At 38.1% G+C, this 20,421-nt stretch overlaps 1 protein-coding gene across 1 annotated transcript in view; it reads left to right on the forward strand.

Moving 5' to 3' along the window:
• The window catches only part of IL1RAPL1 (interleukin 1 receptor accessory protein like 1), a 641,707-nt gene extending 621,717 nt beyond the window's left edge, over positions 1 to 19,990 (forward strand). The window contains exons 8-10 of the mRNA XM_029929632.1: positions 1,148 to 1,291; positions 18,552 to 18,722; positions 19,170 to 19,990. Of these exons, the coding sequence (XP_029785492.1) occupies positions 1,148 to 1,291; positions 18,552 to 18,722; positions 19,170 to 19,888 (1,034 nt within the window). The 3' untranslated portion in view covers positions 19,889 to 19,990. The remainder of the gene's footprint in view (positions 1 to 1,147; positions 1,292 to 18,551; positions 18,723 to 19,169) is intronic.
• The last annotated feature ends 431 nt before the right edge of the window (positions 19,991 to 20,421 follow it).

The raw sequence follows: 20,421 nt of genomic DNA on the forward strand, positions 1-20,421 counted from the left end.
TCTCTCTGCTCCTCCCCTGTTCACTCTCTGACTCCCTCTGTCTCCCTCTTAAAAATAAACATTAAAAAAAATAGTTAACAATTGCGACCCATCAGTAACATGGGACTATGTTGATAAAGACAGTAGGCATACATAGGCACTTAAAGTGAACTTCATAGTCTGTGCATTCTGGCTTAGTGTTTAAAAACCAGTAGCCTTGATATTGTTACAATGTGTACGGGGAAGAAAAGAAGTGAATATTTTATGCCCAGAAATGCCTGATAATTTTTAATGTAATATGGATATTCAAGAGGAAAAATAGAACATGTATGTAGTAAGGAGCAAGAAAATCTCTCTTTTGGGTAGAATGTAGCAACCTGCTTAGTAAAAGGGGAAACAAGCAAAAAGAAAATTCTAAATATCTTAGTGAAGGGAAAATACTACCGACATAGTCTGGTGTGACATCCACGAGGGGACCTACTTTTTAAGGCCAAGTCCTTAGCCACCAATACTGTGCCAAGCCCCACTGGCACGATCATTCAGAAACATATAGAACAGTAGTCATTGCTCCTGGCAGGAGGCAGCAGACAGTATTCCTTAGGCAGTCCACCCAGCACTCTAAGTAACAGTCCACACTGCCCTTCAGGAACCGCTTGGTTAGAACCCTTACGTCCCCTCAGCCCCAACCCCTAGGTGGTAGCTCTGGTGAGAAACATCAAGATTCACATTGGGTGAGTTCAGAAACTGTCCTGACTTAAATGCTTCATATCCACAGGAACCAATATTTCTTTGATCAACCCCACAAGCATAGTTTTTGGGAGTCAGTCCCCCAAGGGACATGTTTATAGGCGTTACTGTACTCAGGCAAGCCCAAAATTATCGCTTCCAAATAGGTATTTATAATTCTTTCCATCCAAATGCAGTCTACCATCTTTACCATAAGCAATGTCGCTTAGCAACACAGTCACCACAGACCACCTTATCTGGTTACCAAGGAAACAGAGCTAGAAAGGTCACATTCTCGTGCAGAAAGGGAAGGGGTTCTGTTAATCCATTACCTACATCTGGTCTCATCCACAAAACTGTGAAATCAAGTTGAATTTGTGACTTGGAATGCGAATATGGTATAATTCCCTTTTGTGAATTTTGTTATTCTTGTTGTTCCTAGAGCTAATGTACACGGTCGAACTTGCTGGAGGGCTTGGTGCTATCCTTTTGCTGCTTGTTTGTCTGGTGACCATCTACAAGTGTTACAAGATAGAAATCATGCTCTTCTACAGGAATCATTTTGGGGCCGAGGAGCTGGATGGAGGTAAGATGAGTTCCCTCTTTTCATGTTCTTTCTGAATATTCTTATTTGTTTCCTGCCTTTGTTTTACTGAGAGGCAAGAAAAGTTACCTGCAAAGCCCCTGGCAGCCGCCCTTCTCATCTTTCACTGTTCAGTTTATGAATTTGTCTTTTATATGCAACTCTATGACGTATGATGCTTTGGAGCCAATAGGTAATTTCCTCTGAAAATTGTAAAGCAACACGTACCCTTTTCAGAAACCTATTGCAAGTAGTACTTGCAAATTACAGATGCTGATCGCCACGCTCTCAGTGTTCATTTCCGCTCACCTTGTAATCAGCACTGAAGGGCCAGCTTTACTTTTCTACGGGCAAGGAGTGCCTCTTTTAATTGTATTCCCTAGCGCCGTGGTTTGAACTGAATCTCAATTTGTTCCTTGTTTAGACAGACCAGTTATAATAAACTGTGCTGAATAGTTTAGAATGCATAGCAGTCTTTTCAATCCTGTTTATGTAGCTAAATTTAGACGGACTAATTTTTCTTCCAAGTGTGGACCAACAGATAATAAAGTGCACCAGCACATTGTTTTCATAATAATACATCCACCAGTTTTACTCAAATTGGACAAGTAAATGTTGTTTACATAGAAACCGTAATTATTATTTACTCCTGGTCAGTCATGAATTATGTGTGCACTCTAAGAGGAATTTGGGGTCTTTAACATGGAGGCTCATAAACCATCCATTAGAAGACTAAAGTTTTTTTTTTCATTTTGGTCACTTGAAAGTGATTCATACATGACATAAATTAACAGTAGAGGAAGCATATGCAAACTGGCAAACACAGTGCAGATGGTAACAGTTTCTTGATCATATTTATCAACTTTTTTCACTGTCACTTTTGCCCTGAGAGGCACAAAGGAAAATGAAGGGATTGGCCATGTTACCACCTTTCCAGAATCCTCTAGAATGAATCCACAGGTAGAATTGTGGTTTGTCAGGGAAGAGAAAGTTTGTTCAGTCTCTGTTTTACCTTCTTCCCTCCCCCAATGGAGTGAAGTCTGTGCTGCAGCACGACTGGGCTTTTTATTTCTTAACTGTTGATTTGCCTATTTGTTTCTGCCTTTCTTGCCTTTGTATGCAAATTATTAAATTTTTTGGGTACTACGTCAAATAGATATGAGGAAATTGTCAAAGTCAGAGCTATTGTTGAATGAATATCAAGCAAAGTGCTAGGCATTCTTAAATCATTCTTGCTAAGACTCAAAAACCTCTGAGGTCAGTATTGTAATCTCCGTGACATTGAAAAGGCAACTGAGTGAGGTTCCCAGGACTTAAATAAATGCTGATGAAGATAACGCAAGTATTACTGTAAGTGGCCAAAATGGGATTTGAAAATAGGTTGATAGCCAAAGTCTCTTTTCTTGAACACTGAGTCCCTAATATTTTTTGCCTTTTAAAAATTTAAAAATTTCCAGGTGCCTGGGTGGCACATTCGGTTAAACATCCAACTCTTGATCTTGGATCAGATCATGATCTCATGGTTCATGAGTGCAAGCCCAGCATTGGGCTCTGTTTTGATGGTGCAGTGTCTGCTTAGGATTCTGTCTCTCCTTCTCTGTGCCCCTCCCCTGCTTGTGTTCGCTCCTTCTCTCTCTCTTCCCTCTCTCTCTCTCTCTCTTAAAAAATGAATAAACATTAAAAAAAAGAATTTAATATGTTCAGTATAAAGATCTGATGTTGTTTATACAGTTAGCACAATAGATGTCTGGAAAAATAGATTATCTGAATATCTTACCTGATCATTAACCCTGTTTTAAATATGTTTGGTTTGTGTTCTGAATGAGATGAAGGATTTTCCCCAAACTATCAACTTCCAATGCAGTTTTTATTTGTCATGTTATGAATGGTCAAAGATTCTGGATAGTTTAGATGCCTCTAAACCTTAGTCACATCCCCTTAGGTCTTTCTTTTTTTTTTAATGTTTATTTATTTATTTTGAGAAAGACCGAGAGCACGAGTAGGTGAGAGCCAGAGGGAGGGAGAATCCCAACAAAGCTCTGCACTGACAGCACAGAGACCCACACGGGGCTCAATCCAACAAACTATAAGATCATGACCTGACCCACGATCATGACCTGAGCCAGAATCACCATTTGGACACTTAACAGAATGAGCCGCCCAGGCAGCCTCCCTTAGATCTTTCTATACATACTCTCCTACTGGTGGAAAATTTCTCTAATATCATCAAATTCCCATTCTTCATCACTCTCCTACAGTCCTTTCGTCTTCCAAAGAGAAGATAACTGTTAAAAAGATACCCCAGGCTTTTCATATTCTTGACTTGTCTTTTAAAAATGTAATTCAAAAGTCAAAAGTTTAGTGATGTCTCCTTTATTCTTGGCCACCACATTACCCCCCAAAAGGGGAATACATAAAATACTCTTAGATGTAAGGAAAAGCAGGGAGTATGAAGAAGAAAAGGGCAAGATTAGATAATATTTTGAAGCCGTGTCTTCCTCTGGTGATACAATAAGGATAGATTCATTGACCATTTTTCGAATATTTATTAGATAGCAAGTGCTTTGTTGGCTACTTTGTTGATACTCAGAGAATCACACAACTAGAAAGACAAAAATTTTACGTTTTTATTTTATATTCTTAAATTTTAAAAAACAATTATTTATTTGGGGATGGAGGGGCAGACAGAGAGGGGGAAGAATCCCAAGCAGGCTCTATGCCATTGATCTCATCATGACCTAAGCTAAAATTAAGAGTCAGACACTTAACCAACTGAGTCACCCAGGCACCCCTGAATTTTTTTAAGATTTTATTTTTAAGTAATTTCTATACCCAACGTGGGGCTCAAAATCACAACCAAGAGCAATAGTCACATGCTCTACTGAATGAGCCAGACAGGCACCCCTAGAAAGACAGAATTTAAGCCCAGGTCCGATAACTCCCAATTCCAAGAATTTCAGCCACTGTGTCAGACTGGGAAAGGAAGAATTTGGTGTCAGGAACACATCCATGCAGTTCCTTTCAGGTCATTACAATAGGTATTACTTGCCCGTATCAGTTCTCTAACAGACTGATTCTGTTTTTCCAGGATAGACCATACTGATACTTTGCTCTCTTGTTCCCTTTGGATTCAGGTCTTAGCATTTCTCATTCTGCACTACCTACTTTTTTGGATCACCTTTACAGCCCTATCTTCAATTGCATTTATGCACTAATAGCCTTTAAATGTCCTTCTCCCAGTTCTCTTGTTTTATCATCAGTTAATTGTGCCTCTTAAAAATAGACTTATTCCTCACTCTTAATTGTAGCTCCTTATCCAAGCCTCCTACATGAGCTTCTTAGTCTTCATCCTCTACCCTTCCATTTTATCCTCCAAACTCAGCCAGACTTCTCTTTTTAAATACAAATTTACTGTAATTCTTTGCAAACCAAACCAAAACAAAACAAAACAAACACACCTGTATGATGCCTGCCAAAGCAAGTCTAGGCTTTTTAGCTAAAAGAAGAACTACAGCACAGCGTGACCCAGCTTAGATTTGGAGCTATGCCACCTCTGTGGAATCTGACCATGCATAGTTCCAGCTAGAATGAGAAGCTGGTCTTTGGAAAAACAAAACTGTTGAGAACTGACCTAAGACCATGCATAATTCTAAGATCTTTTGAGATAAATGGTTAGGGGTAGAAGGGCAACTACTCCCCCACCACCTTGATTCCATTCAATAATTAAAGAAAATGTGGATAAATTCTGTTGCATAAGCATTTATTAACACACCCATCCTGTAAACTTGAAGAAGTTTCAACTCTCTTGTCGTGTGTGTGTGTGTGTGTGTGTGTGTGTCTGTGTGTGTGTGTTCTAAAAAACCTTTCAAGAAAGTTTCCCCTGAGACAAATATGACAATATACCAGTGGCAGGACTAGGCTCAGTGCATAATGAATCTAAGGTCATTCTTCATCTAGACCCAGGACCATTAAAAATTTTTTTTTGCATTTATTTATTTTTGAGAGACAGAGCATGAACAGAGCAGGGACAGAGAGAGAGGGAAACACAAAATCCGAAGCAGGCTCCAGGCTCTGAGCTAATTGTCAGCACAGAGCCCGACGTGGGGTTCAAACCCACAAACTGCAAGATCATGACCTGAGCTGAAGTCAGACGCCCAACCAACTGAGCCACCCAGGCACCCTGACCCAGGACCATTTTAGAATCATATGTGGAAAAGTGTCTGAAAGGGGGCAGGCCACTAGCCTCACTGGAAACTTGTAGGGGTGTGATGTATATGTACATTCTGTTAAGTAAAAACATATCTTTAATAGCACTAATTTTACCATGGAGAGTCCATTTCCAAAATTCATTGTATTTAGTAAAAAGCCAATAATTTTAGCAAACAAATTTTATGTCTGACATCTATTGTACTAAATAACAAAGTGTCTACCTTTGATCAGATATAAAGATAGTTGGGGCATCTAGGTGGCTCAATCGGGTAAGCATGTGACTCTTGATTTTGGCTTAGGTCACAATCTCATGGCTCATGAGTTCAAGCCCTCTGTAAGGCTCTGCACTGACAGTTCAGACTCTGCTTTGGATTCTCTCTCTACCTCTCTCTCTGCCCTTCCCCTACTCATGCTCTCTCTCTCAAAACAAATACATTAACATTAAAAAAAGAAATTATATAAATTTAAGCTATACAATGTGATAGAGAGAGAGAGAGAGAGAGAGGGAGGGAGGGAGGGAGAGAGAGGGAGGGAGGGAGGGAGGGAGAGAGATGTATACATTGTGAAATGATTACTACAGTAAGGTTTGTTAAATCACCTATCATTTCACATAACTGCTATTTTTGTAGCGACATTTAAGACCTACTCTCTCAGCAACTTTTGAGTATATAAAATATAGTATTGTTAACCATATTCACCATTCTGTATATTATATTCCCAGAGTTACTTACCTTATAGCTGGAAATATATACCCCTTGACCAACACCACCCTCTTCCACTGAGCCTCCAGCCCCTTGCAACCACCATTCTACTCTGTTTCTGACTTCAGCTGCTTTTATTCCACATATAAGTGAGATCATACAGTCTTAGTCTTTCTTTGACTTATTTCAGTTAGCATAATGCCTTTACAGTCTAAGTTGTTGCAAATGGCAAGATATCCTTCATTTTTATGCCTGAATAGTTTTCCACTGTATATATTGACCACATTTTCTTTATCCATTCATACATTGAGAGATTCTCAGGTTGTTTAACGTCTTAGATATTGTGAATAATGTTTCAATGAACATGAGCATACAAATATGTTGTCAACATAGTGATTGTATTTCTTTCAGACATATACCCAGAAGTGTAACTGTTGGATCATATAGTAGTTCTATTTCTAATTTTTTGAGAAAACCTCATACAGTTTTCCATTAAGTAGTTGCACCAGTTTACACCCTCACCAGCAGTGTCCAGGGTTCCTTTCCTTCTGCATCCTTGCCAATGCTTGCTATCTCTTGTCTTTTTGATAGTAGCCATCCTCAAAGGGGTGAGGGGAGGTCTCATTGTGGTTTCAATTTGCATTTCCGTGATGGATATTGATGTTGAGCACCTTTTCATGTACCTGTTGGCCATTTGTATGTGTTTCATAAAATGTCTATGTGGTTCTTCTGCCCATTTTTAATTTGATTATTAATTTTTTTGACATTAGGGTATATGAATTCCTTATGTATTTTGAATACTAACCCTCCTCTTATCTGATATGTGGTTTGTAGGTATTTTTTTCCATTCCATAAGTTGCTTCTTCATTTTATTGATTGTTTCACTTGCTGTGCCAAAGCTTTTTTTGTTTGAAGTAGCTTTTTTGTTTGTTTGCTTTTTTGTGTGTTTATTTTTACTTTTGTTGCTTGTGCTTCTTGTATCGTATCCAAAGAATCATTGCCAGTGTCAAAGATATTTTACCTGTATTTTATTCTAGGAGTTTTATGATTTCAGTTCTCACATTTAAGTCTTAAATCCATTTCATGTTAAAATTTGTGGATGGTATAAGACAGGGGTCCAACTTTATTCTTTCTGATATGGATATCCAATTTTCCCAACACCATTTATTAAAAAGATTGACCTTTCTCCAATGGGTATTCTTGGCCCCCTTGTCAAATACTAGTTATCTGTAATATGCATGGGTCTATTTCTGGACCCTTAAATTATGTTCTAATAGTCTATGTGTCTGTTTTTATGCTAGGACCATACTGTTAGTTTGCAGTCAGGAAGTATGATGTCTCCAGCTGGGCTCATCTCTCTCAAGATTACTTTGGCTATTCAAAGCCTTTTTTATTTCCATATGAATTTTAAGATGGTTTCTTCTATATCTCTGAAAAATGCCCTTGGAATTTTGATAGGGGTTATATTGAATCTATAGATGGCTTTGGGTAGTATGGACATTTAAACAATATTAAATATTCTGATCCATGAACAAGAGATGTCTTTTTTCATTGGTGTCTTCAGTTTCTTTCATTAATGTCATAGTTTTTTTATTTTTCTTATTTTTTTTTATTTTTGAGGAGAGAGAGAGAGAGAGAGAGAAAACATGAGTGAGGGAGGGGCAGAGAGAGAGAGGGAGACACAGAATTCAAAACAGGCTCCAGGCTCTGAGCTATCAGCACAGAGCCCAACGTGGGGTCGAACTCACGAACCATAAGATCATGACCTGAACCAAAGTAGGATGCTCAACCGACTGAGCTACCCAGGTGCCCCATGTAGTTTTCAATGTATAGATCTTTACCTTTTTGGTTAAACTTATTCCTCAGTATTTTATTATTTTTGATGCTACTTTAAATGGAATTATTTTCTTTGTGTTTTTTCAAGATAATTTGTTATTATACAAAAATGTAACAGATTTTTATATGTTGACTTTGTATCCTAAAATTTTGCTGAGTTTGTTTAGTATATCTAACAGATTTTTGGTGGACCCTTTAGGTCTTCTTATATGTAAACTCATGACATTTGCAAAGGGAAAATGCCTTTTATTTCTTTGCTTAATTAGTCTAGGTTGGACTTCCAGTACTATATTGAATAGGAGTGGTGAGAGTGGACATCATTACCTTGTTCTTGAGTTTAGAGAGAAAACCTTCACCTTCTCTCCACTGAATATGATTTTATCTGTGTGTTTGTTTTACATGGTTTTTATCATGTTCAGATATGGTCCTTCTGTACTCAGTTTGATGAGAGCTTTTACAATGAAATTATAAATTTTTTGTCAAACTCTTTTTCTGTATATATTGCTAGAATCATATGTTTTGTATCCATCATTCTATTAATATGTGATATCATGTTTATTTATTTGCATATATTGATCTATCCTTGCATCCCAGGAATAAATCCCACTTGACTATGTTGTATTATCCTTTAATGCACTGCTTAATTTGGTTTGCTAGTATTTTGTTGAGAATTTTTATGTCTATATTCATCAGAAATATTGGCTTGTAGGTTTTCTATAGTATTCTTCTTTTTTATTTTTTAACATTTTTATTTGTTTTTGAGAGAGAGAGACAGAGAGAGAGAGAGCGTGCACAAGGAAGCATGTGGGCAAGCAGGGGAGAGGCAGAGAGAGAGGGAGATACAAAATCCGAAGCAGGCTTCAGGTTCCAGGCTGTCAGCACAGAGCCTGATGTGGGGCTTGAACCGTGAGATCATGACCTAAGCCAAAGTCAAACGCTTAACTGACTGAGCCACCCAGGTGCCCCTCTTCTAATATTCTTATCTGGCTTTGGTATCAAAGTAATATTGACCTTATAAAATGAATTTGGGAATGTTCCCTCCTCTTCAATATTTTGGAAGAATTTGAGAAGGATTGGTATTAATTCTTCTTTAAGTATCTGGTAGAATTCACTAGTGAAACCACTTGGTTTTAAGCTTATCTTTGTTGACAGATTTTTTATTATTGCTCCATCTCCTTAATTATTGGTTTGCTCAGATTTTCCATTTCTTCAAAGTTCAGTCTTGGGAGGTTGTATGTTTCTAGGAATTTATCTATTTCTTCTTGGTTAACCAATTTGTTGGCATATAATTGTTCATAGTAGCCTCTATCATCCTTTAAATTTCTTTGGTCCCAATTATTATGTCTTCTTTCTCATATATAATGTATTTACTTAGTTTCTCTCTTTTTTCTTGGTTAGTCTAACTAAAGATTGTCAATATTGTTTATCTTTTCAAAAACCCAACTTTTCATTTCATTGATTTTTGTCTATTGTCTCTTTATTCTGTATTTCATTTATTTTTGCTCTAACCTTTATTATTTCTGTCTTCTGCTAAGTTGGGTTCAGATTGTTCTTTTTCCAATTCCTTGTGGTATGAAGTTGTATATTCGAGATCATTCTTTTCAGATACAGGCATTTATCACTATAAATTTTCTTCTTAGAACTGCTTTGGTTCATCTCATAATTTTGTTATGTTGTGTTTCCATTTTTGTTTGTCTCAAGATATTTCCTATTTTCCTTTTTGTTTTCTTCTTTGACCCATCACTTGTTCAAGAGTGTGATATGTAATATCCACATATTTGTGAAGTTTCCATATTCTTCTGTTATTGATTTCTAGTCACATATCATTGTGGTCACAAAAGATACTTGATACAATTTTGTGGCCCCAACGTATGATCTATCCTCAAGAATATTGATTCATGCTTAAGAAGAATGTGTGTTTTGCTCTTTTTGCCTGTGTGTTCTTTATATGTCTGCTAGGTCCATTTGGTCTATAGTGTTCTTCAAATCTGCTGTTTCCTTATTAATTTTTATCTCAATATTGAAAGTGGGGTATTGAGACCTGCTAATATCATTATATCATTATATTCCCCTTCTGTTTAATTAATACTGGCATGAAATATCTAGGTACTCTAATATCGGCTACATATATACTTACAATTGTTATATCCTCTTGATGAATTGACCCCATTATCACAATATAGTATAGAGTGGCCTTTATCCCTTGTGACTATTTTCATTGCATTTGTTCTATGTTAGTTGATATAAATATAGCCACTCCTATTTTTAGTTACTAATTCCAGGAATATCTTTTTCCATTCCTCACTTTCAGCCTATGTGTGTCTTTAAAGTGAGTATTTTGGAAGCAGTGTATTGTTGGATCTTATTTTTTTTTTCTATTCAGCCACTCTTTGTAGTTTGATTGGAGAGTTCAGTCCATTTATGTTTAAATTATTTCTGGTAGGTAAGGACTTACTGTTGACACTTTGTTATTTTCTGTTTGTTTGTTTTCTGTTGTTATTCCTTTTTATTCTTCCTCTCTTGCTTTCCTCCTTTGTGATTTTTTTAACTCATATGCTTTAATTCCTTTCTCTTTTACATCTGTAAAAGCTATAGTACGTTTCTTCTTTGTGGATACCATGAGTTTACATGAAACATCTAATAGATACAACAGACTATTTTACTTATTTTTTAGTTTTTTTAATTTTTTTTAGAAAGAAAGAAACAGTGTGAGCAGGGGAGAGGCAAAGAGAGAGGGAGACACAGAATCTGAAGCAGGCTTCAGGCTCCTAGCTGTCAGCACAGAGCCTGATGCAGAGCTTGAACTCATGAACCGCGAGATCTTGACCTAAGCCAAAGTCAGATGCTTATCCATTTGAGCCACCCAGGTGCCCCTAACAGACTATTTTAAATTGATGACAACTTACCTTAAACTGCATACACAAAATTTACACTTGACACCCCTGGTCAATCTCACAGTCATGAGTTCAAGCTCTTCATTGGACTCTGCTCTGAAGCACTGAGGCTGCTTGGGATTCTGTCCTTTCCCATCTCTCTACCACTCTCCTGCTTCCTCTCTCTCTCTCTCTCTCTCCCTCTCTCTCTCTCTCACACACACACACACACACACACAAAATAACTTTAAAATGTCTACACTTTTGCTTTCCTATTTATGCTGTTGTTGTCATACTTTGCATCTTTTGATATTGTGTATCCATTCACGAATTATTGTAGCTATAGTTATTATTTTTAATTTTATTTTAATTCCAGTGTAGTTAACATACAGTGTTATATTTGTGTCAGGTGTACAATATAGTGATTCAGTAGTTCCATATATTTCTCAGTGCTCATCAAGATATGCGTACTCTCGGGATGCCTGGGTGGCACCGTCAGTTAAGTGTCTGACTTCAGCTCAGGTCATGATCTCGTGGTTTGTGAGTTCCAGCCCTGCATTGGGCTCTGTGTCTCCCAATCTCTCTCTCTCTCTCTCTCTCTGCCCCTCCCCTGCTCACATTCTGTCTCTCTCTCTCTGTCTCAAAAATAAATAAGCATTAAAAAATATAGGTGTACTCTTAATCCCCTTTGCCTATTTCACCCATTCTAGCATTCACTTTTCTTCTGGTAACCACCCGTTTGTTCTCTATAGTTAAGAGTCTGTCTCATGGTTTGTCTTCTAGTTATTAAGTTTTGTAATTTTAATTCCAGTATAGTTAACATGCAATATTAAGTTAGTTTCAGGTGTACAATATACTGAACAGTTCTATACATTACTTAGTGCTCCTCATAATAAGTGTACTCTTTAATCCCATCACCTATCATATATACAGTATACTAATTCACTAGTTCCATATATTGTTCAGTGCTCAGCAAGATAAGTGCACTCTTAATCCCCATCACCCATTTCACTCATCACCCATCCACCTCTGCTCTGATAACCATCAACTTGTTCTCTATACCTAAGTACCTATTTTTTGGTTGTCTCTCTCATTTCTTTTCCCTTTATTTTGTTTCTTAAATTCCACATATGAGTGAAATCATATGGTGTTTATCTTTTGCTGACTGACTTATTTTGTTTAGCATTATACTCTGTAGCTCCACCCATGTTGTTGAAAATGACAATCTTTTTTATGACTGAATAGTATTCATATATATATATATGAAATCTATATATATAATCTATATATAGATCTCCATTTTGGGGGGGGGTTGGTTAATGGAACTTCATTAGCTTCCTGATTCTTCATGATCTATGCACCTTTGCACTGATGTCTGTGCATTTGAAGGAACAAACACCTATTCTCTTTACAGAATGATTTCAGCAGGTAAAGCCCTTCTCCTATCTGTTCCCTAAGACAGCGGGATTATCTCCAAAGCTGCAGCCATGCTGAATTGGAGCCAATTTTGAGGCTGTTGCTGGGTCTGCAGTGGGGTCCATGTTTGGCAGGCTTGTTACCATGGGCTCAGGTGGGCTCGGATCTTCTCTGGTACCTGGGTAAATGGACCTGCCGCTAGTACCCTGCTCAGCAGGATAGAGCTTGTGTCAGGGGCCACAGTTGGGTCTTTAGTTGGCAGGCCTTTTGCCAATGTGTGGACAGAGATGACTCCCAATAGGTCCCTGGGAGGGCTTCTGCCCGGTCATTGGATTAAGGCCCTGGGTGGGCAGGGCTTGCCCCGGATGATGGCTGGCAGGATTTATGCATGGATCTGTTGCTTGTCCATTTTGCTGACATCATTCCCGTTTTTCATTATTTGTTGAACAGTACAATCAGAATTGCTCGAAAGTCATAGGAAGAATACATCAATGACTATATTTGAGTTTGTGCAAACTATTGCAAAGATTACATACGCCAGCTGTTTTCCATCTCTGCAGTGAACAGAATTACAGTTGAAGGTTTAAATTACAGAAAACCAAATTTAAAAAATAAAGTGTAGAATAAGAAATATACTCTTGCAGTACCCTCTTATGATTAACCATTTTTAAGCTATTTATAAACTTAAGTTGAATTGAAAATATCACAGACCTATTCTTTAAAAATCTTAACATAATTTTGTTCTTCCTATGGTTATAAAAACGTCAGTTTTTAAAGTTTCTCCAGTCACGTAAAGCTCAGACACATTAAGATTAGTCAATTTATGTTCTTACAGATATTAAACAAAATCGAAGAAATGTTACCCAAGATTCATATTTGTCTGGTAATGCAGAAAATGGAAAAAAACCTTAGAATGTATATGATTTTAAGTCAGAAAACATTGCTGAATTTAGTATAGTATTTGGCACGATGTTTGCAGTCTGATAACTTTCAAATTAGGAGTTTGCTTCTGGTGGTAAATAAATGCTTAGCCCATTACTGCTCTGACCCAGACTGTGGAAAGTGAGGAATTAGATATCAATCAAGTGTGCCGTTGATTTGAAGATGCTGCTGCAGATACTCGGAAGGGGCTTTTGAGCCACATTTACTACCAAGATTATCTGCATGTGAGCAACTTCTTTTTATCTGAGAGATATTAGCTTAACTACTATAAATTTGTCCTGATGACATAAAGAGATAGAAAAGTGACGGAGGCCTTAGTACCAATTCCTGAGGTTTATTTAGGCTTAATATGGCTAGTTTATATATTCTTCTAGGCAAGAATCTATTTCCTTTTTGGTGAAAATGTGGATTTTCAGCTTTTTTGTTTAGAGTATATGGCCTGTAAGTATCAGCACCATTTACAATGGACCCAAAGCCGCAGTGTTTAGTCTTTGTTGTTCTCTGGTCCGTTGCCCGCAGCTGACTGCACTGCTTTGATGCCTTTGAGCTCTCTGGGTGCCTATACCGTGTCCTAGAGCAGAGTTCCTCAACGTGTGGTCCCTGGACCAGCTGCAGCATCACCTGAGAACGTGCTATAAATGCAAATTCTCAGGACTTATTCTAGAAATACTGAATGGAACACTCTGAAGATAGGGCCCAGCAGTCCATGTTTACCAAGCCCTCCAAACTGTTGTCATTCATACTCAAGTCTGAAAAACACTTTTTCAGAGGAGTTTACAAGAACTCTAAAGGCTTCCGTGGAGTCACAGTGAGAAACTCCAGTTTAAGACTATTCCAAAGGAACCTTGCTCAATGCTGACCCCACAGCTCCTACCTAGTCAGTCCTTGAGGAATCCATGGAGGGTATATCTCCAAAGCCATCACTCTTAGGAAATAGCCCAGGTCTTGAGAAAATCCCCACACTGGCTGTTAAGATAGAAGGCATGTGATACCGAAATGAAAAATTATTCATTTATTTAATCAACATGTTCTGTTTGAGCATCTACTAAGCCCTCGTGATATAAGTCAGTCAAGTATATCGTAGTCAAAGAAAAAGGATGTGAGCACAATAATATCATGCATGAGAAAAGAGATCACCTCCAAGTCAAAGATGTCAGACTCAAATTCAAAATAAATTAACTGCAGATCTAGCTGCTGGTTTTTGGCAATGAGTAGCCATAAATATTTTCCAAGATACCAAAAACATAATCAGTGGTGATATTTGGAAAGATAAATTTTACAACTGTATGTGGAATGGGCCAGAAGGAGAAAGAAACAGAAGGAAGACCTACTAAGATAGAACTATAACAGCTGAGAAATGAGTAGGGTCCAACGTAGGTTGGAAATCGAATCCAAAGGACTTTTACCAATGAATGTCTATGACATTATCTGTAATTAAAAAGGATCAGTGGAACATACATCTGACATTTGGAGAATAAAGAAGTAAGATTGTAATGTTATTATAATTAAAGTGAAATAAAAGGTGAAGAACAGAGCTTGAGATGGGAAGCATGTTATGCTGTCAGCATCCAAATTAAGGGGTCCAGGCTACAGGTAAAAGTGGGATATAGTAGGTAGTTCTTGAGAAGGAAAACAGGACTACCCATCTAAATTAGGGAATTATCTACATAGATGTGATTATTGATGTCATGGGAGGAAAAGAGATTTAAAATTCTTTTCATGATTATTTATTTTTGAGAAAAAGAGAGTAAGCGGGGGGAGAGAGGCAGAGAGACAGGGAGACACAGAATCCCCTCCGAGCTGTCAGCACAGAGCCCCACAGGGGGCTCGATCTCAGGAACTGCGAGATCATGACCTGAGCCAAAGTCAGATGCTTAACCAACTGAGCCACCCAGGAGCTCCAGGAAAGTAGATTTTTAGGGGAAAGCAGGCTGAGAGACAATTGAAGCAGATCACATAAAACATCTTGAGGGACAACGGTGTTTATGAGTTGTAAGAGCGACGTCCCTGGAAGAGGCAGAGAAACAGACAGTGCCATGTAAGCAACTGTGATAACAAGCTGGAACTTTCCAGTATCATTGGACCAGTTGTTTATATCTCTTTTGAGTGCTCTGTTCTTATTGGTGTTCATACTGATATGATTTTCAAAACCTTTGTCTGTGGTTTTTTTTTTCCTTTTTAATTTTATTTAAACCCAAGTTAGCTGGGGTACCTGGGTGACTCAGTTGGTTAAGCATCCGATTTTGGCTCAGGTCATGATCTCGTGGTTCATGAGTTCGAGCCCCACATAGGGCTCTGAAGACAGCTCAAAGCCTGGAGCTTGCTTCAGATTCTTTGTCTCCCTCTCTCTCTGCCCCTCTCCCACTTGTAGTCTGTCTCTCTTTGTCTCTCAAAAATAAATAAACATTAAACATAAGTAAACATTAAAAAAATGAATCCAATTTAGTTAACACATAACATGATAATGATTTCAAGAGAATTCAGTGATTCAGGGACGCCTGAGTGGCTCAGTTGGTTAAGTTTCAACTCAGGTTTCAGCTCAGGGCATGCTCTCATGGTTCATGAGTTCAAACCCTGCACCAGGCTCAGCACTGATAGTGTGGAGCCTGCTTGGGAATCCCTCTCTACCCTCTCTCTCTGCCAGTAATCTGCCTGCACCCTCTCTCTCTCTCAAAATAAATAAACTTTAAAAAAATTTTTTCCAAAAGGAGTAGAATTTAGTGATTCATTAGTTACATAACACCCAGTGTGCATCCCATCATCCATTTAGCCCATCCCCTCACCAAACACCCCTCCAGCAACCTTCAGTTTGAGAGAGAGCACGTGCCGTACTCAAGCAAGCAGGAGGGAGGCAGAAGGAGAGGGAGAGAATCTTAGGCAGGCTCCACAGCCAGTGCTGAGCCCAAGGCAGAGCTTGATCTCACCGCCATGAGATCATGACCTGAGTCAAAATCAAGAGTTGGTCACTTAACCTATTGAGCTACCCAGGCTCTGATTTTCAAATATGCTTCCTTATGCTTAAGGAAGACAAAGGGCTAGGAATGAGGATCTAGTCATTAGGCTTCCCAGAATTGGGCAAACTTCAACATGTTATAGTGCCTTGTAGCAAACTGGAAGAGAACAACTTGCCAAAAAAAAAGTTTATGCCTAAAATCATTCTACTATCCACAGTATGGTTTAAAGAATACTTCCTTTCGCCCATGACCCCTGTACTACTCTTAGCAACATGTTTGTCCCCTCGAAATAAACTATTGACTTGTCTACATCTCCTATTAGATTGGAAGCTACTGATTAATATTGTAAAGGAAGTCTTATATATCTCATATATATAGCTTGTGAATATCTAATGAGTGGGCATTTTAATTAAATACTAACAATTGGTATTATGTACTAGCTTTATTATGTGCTATTTTCTATGATTTCTTCCTCAACTGAAGTGTTTACATCAAGAAAACAGTACCACTATAGACTGCTGGCATATATGTATGACATGCTATAGCAAATATTATTATTATTTTTGGTGAAAATTGAATTTTATTTATAATATGTATAGCTATTTCCTGGTTGAAGAATAAAGAAAATACAAAATATCAAAATATGGCATGTTGGATGATTGCTATTTTCTAGACTTTTTTTTTTAAACCTGAAACCTGCTTTATTTTTTTTTAATCTTCTATATCTAAATTTTTTAACATTTTTTTTTTTTTTTTGAGAGAGAGAGACACACAGAGTGTGAGTAGGGGAGGGTCAGAGAGAGAAGGAGACACAGAATCAGAAACAGGCTCCAGGCTCTGAGCTGTCAGCCCAGGGCCTGACACGGGGCTCGAACCCACATACTGTGAGATCATAACCTGAGCTGAAGTCGGACATTTAACCAATTAAATCACCCAGGCGCCCCCAAAATCTCCCATTATCTAAAGATTTTCATTCAGGCATCCTGTAGTGGAGTTGTTAGTTTCTTATATGCCTGTTTTAACTTGAGATCCAGTTAAGAGTTTTCTGAGTTTGCCCTAACAAGTTTTAATTATAGAATGACTTGTAGCTGGCTCAGGACTGTCAGACTACTGAAATGAACACACCCATATGGATCTCTGAAAGTGAGCTATAGTGTCCCCAAAGTCAAGTGGAATGTCCCAAAGCCACTCAGAGCAACAGTCAAGGATGTCCATCTATCTTTGATGTTTTATAGCCCCAAAGTTTTAAATTTTCTGTGCCAAAAACAAAGCTCATTTTGTTCTGAAATTTAGCGATGTTTCAGTTCAACTTGATCTGATAATTGAGTAAGATGCTGACAATCTTCAGGGAAGTACAAAAGAGAGCTGAGGATATTGATATTTGGTAAACTCAGCATATTGATAATAGTCAGAATTGAGGTGAATTATGAATCTTGATAATCATATTCTAAAAAGGCAACTGATGAATGAAAGACTGTCCAGAGAGAAATGATTTATTTTAACTAGAAGCGACCAAAATGAAATTTGGAATGTTTAATGTTAAAAAATTAAGATAAAGATAATGCATGATGGTAGTCATCAAATATTTGAAGATTTTCCATGTAAAAAGGGGAAAGAATGAGGAACGAGATTTTAGAACTAAGTTTCATTCATTTATATTGTAATTATTTTTTATTCTTATGGTCAAACAATAGAAAGTATTTGGCAATATTTTATGTGTGAGATAAACAGAGATCAGCAAAACAATATGGCTTCTTAAAATAATTCAGTATAATGATATTCTCATTCCCAAAGTGCAAGGAGTGGCTCCCAGTAGAAAATTAATTATTCCATGCTTAATTTTATTTTCTCCCCAACAGAAAATCAGTACAGTGCCCACCATCAAAATATTCCTCTGTGGTCAAGCCGGGTGCAGTTTTCTTTTTTTCAACAGAGTAAAATGGCCAAAGGCAGGATTAGTTGAATGTACAATTATTTAGAGTAAGAGCATACTATTCAATTATGTGCCTTTCATATGCAGTCAAGATGCTCTATAATCTGCAAATCAAAAATGTTGGAAGTTATCATTTCAGTGCTCTTTGTGTTGATGTGTTTTTACTACTGTCCTCACAACAACAACAACAACAACAAAAATAAAAATTTCTAACCTCCAAATTAGTTCCAGAATATTTGGCATCATTGACTTCTTATTGGAAATGAATAGACTTCTGTCTTCGGTCTCCCTGAAGTAGAACATTTAGAGATGTTTTCGAAAAGACTTGAATGTTTTCATGTCCTGTTGTTTTCTCTGGAGAGTAGTGACTTCAACTTTGCTCTGTAATGTTTTTGACAGATAATAAAGATTATGATGCCTACTTATCATACACCAAAGTGGATCCTGACCAGTGGAATCAAGAGACTGGAGAAGAAGAACGCTTTGCTCTTGAAATCCTTCCTGACATGCTTGAAAAGCATTATGGATATAAATTGTTTATACCAGATAGAGATTTAATCCCAACTGGAAGTAAGTTCATGTTTTCAGTTGAGAGTGTGCATATTCTTGGTCTGTCTGTGTATCATCATTTTTAGGCAGAATTTTACCTTTTGGTTCTCTACATCAAAAACTGTGTCTATCAGTGTCTCAAGAAAGAAATGTCATTATGTATTCATGTGAAACTTAATTTTTGACATCCCTGAGAAGCCACTTTCATTGTTCTGGAAAGCATCTCATTTTATGAGCCTTGACATTTAAAGGCACAGATGGGAGATGTGTAACTAGGAAAAATAGTCCCGACATTGAGAAAAGCAAAGCCCATACTCTAGTCAGCATGGTCATTGGCTGTATTCGTCTTCTCAAGGTATTACCCAACAAGCAACTATTATCCTTTAATGTGTACAAGAGAATCTACGGGGCTTTTGGGACCAGAGGTTTGATCTACTCATTCCGATAAACTCTTTTTCTCCTTTATAGCCTACATTGAAGACGTGGCAAGGTGTGTAGATCAAAGCAAGAGGCTGATTATTGTCATGACCCCAAATTACGTAGTCAGAAGGGGTTGGAGCATCTTTGAGCTGGAGACCAGACTTCGAAACATGCTGGTAACTGGAGAAATTAAAGTGATACTCATCGAATGCAGTGAACTACGAGGGATTATGAACTACCAGGAGGTGGAGGCCCTCAAGCACACCATCAAGCTCCTGACGGTTATTAAATGGCATGGACCAAAATGCAACAAGTTGAACTCTAAGTTCTGGAAACGTTTACAATATGAAATGCCTTTTAAGAGGATAGAACCCATTACACATGAGCAGGCTTTAGATGTTAGCGAGCAGGGGCCTTTTGGGGAGCTGCAGACTGTCTCGGCTATTTCCATGGCTGCGGCCACCTCCACAGCTCTAGCCACTGCCCACCCAGATCTCCGTTCCACCTTTCACAACACGTACCATTCACAAATGCGTCAGAAACACTACTACCGAAGCTACGAGTATGACGTACCTCCTACCGGCACCCTGCCTCTTACCTCCATAGGAAATCAGCATACCTATTGTAACATCCCTATGACACTCATCAACGGGCAGCGGCCACAGACAAAATCCAGCAGGGAGCAGAATCCAGATGAGGCCCACACAAACAGTGCCATCCTGCCGCTGTTGCCAAGGGAGACCAGTATATCCAGTGTGATTTGGTGACAGAAAAGCAAGGGACAGCCCGTCCCTGGGAGCATGAGCGGAGTCTGCAGTCCAGTGCCTGGAACTAAATCCTCGACTGCTGCTGTTAAAAACATGCATTACAATCTCTAGAACACGAGGAAAAACAGGGTCTTGTACATATGTTTTTGGCAATTTCTTTGTAGCATCAGTGTCTTCCTGTTTTACCATGTCTCTTACCATTGCATTTTTTGACTTTGTTTTATATGTCATTGGAATTTGTAAATTTACATTTTTTTAAAGAAGAGACTTATGTATAGATAGAAAACCCTTTTTTGCTTCATTAGTTTAGTTTTAGAATGGGTTTTATTTTATTTTCTTGCTTTTCTTTTGCTTTTAACATTTCCTTGGGGTGCTTGGACAAATCTATCCGATGGGACAAGGAGCACCGGATCCTCTCTTGGGTTCTGCCTGGGATCAGCAGGGCCGTGTGGGCCTTCGGAGAGCAGTGCAACGAATGCCAGCATTGCCATTTGGGGAAAAAAAAAAGATGAGAAGAACACTTGTTCATAGGA

Source organism: Suricata suricatta, chromosome X (genome assembly GCF_006229205.1).
Source record: "Suricata suricatta isolate VVHF042 chromosome X, meerkat_22Aug2017_6uvM2_HiC, whole genome shotgun sequence".
NCBI lineage: Eukaryota > Metazoa > Chordata > Mammalia > Carnivora > Herpestidae > Suricata > Suricata suricatta.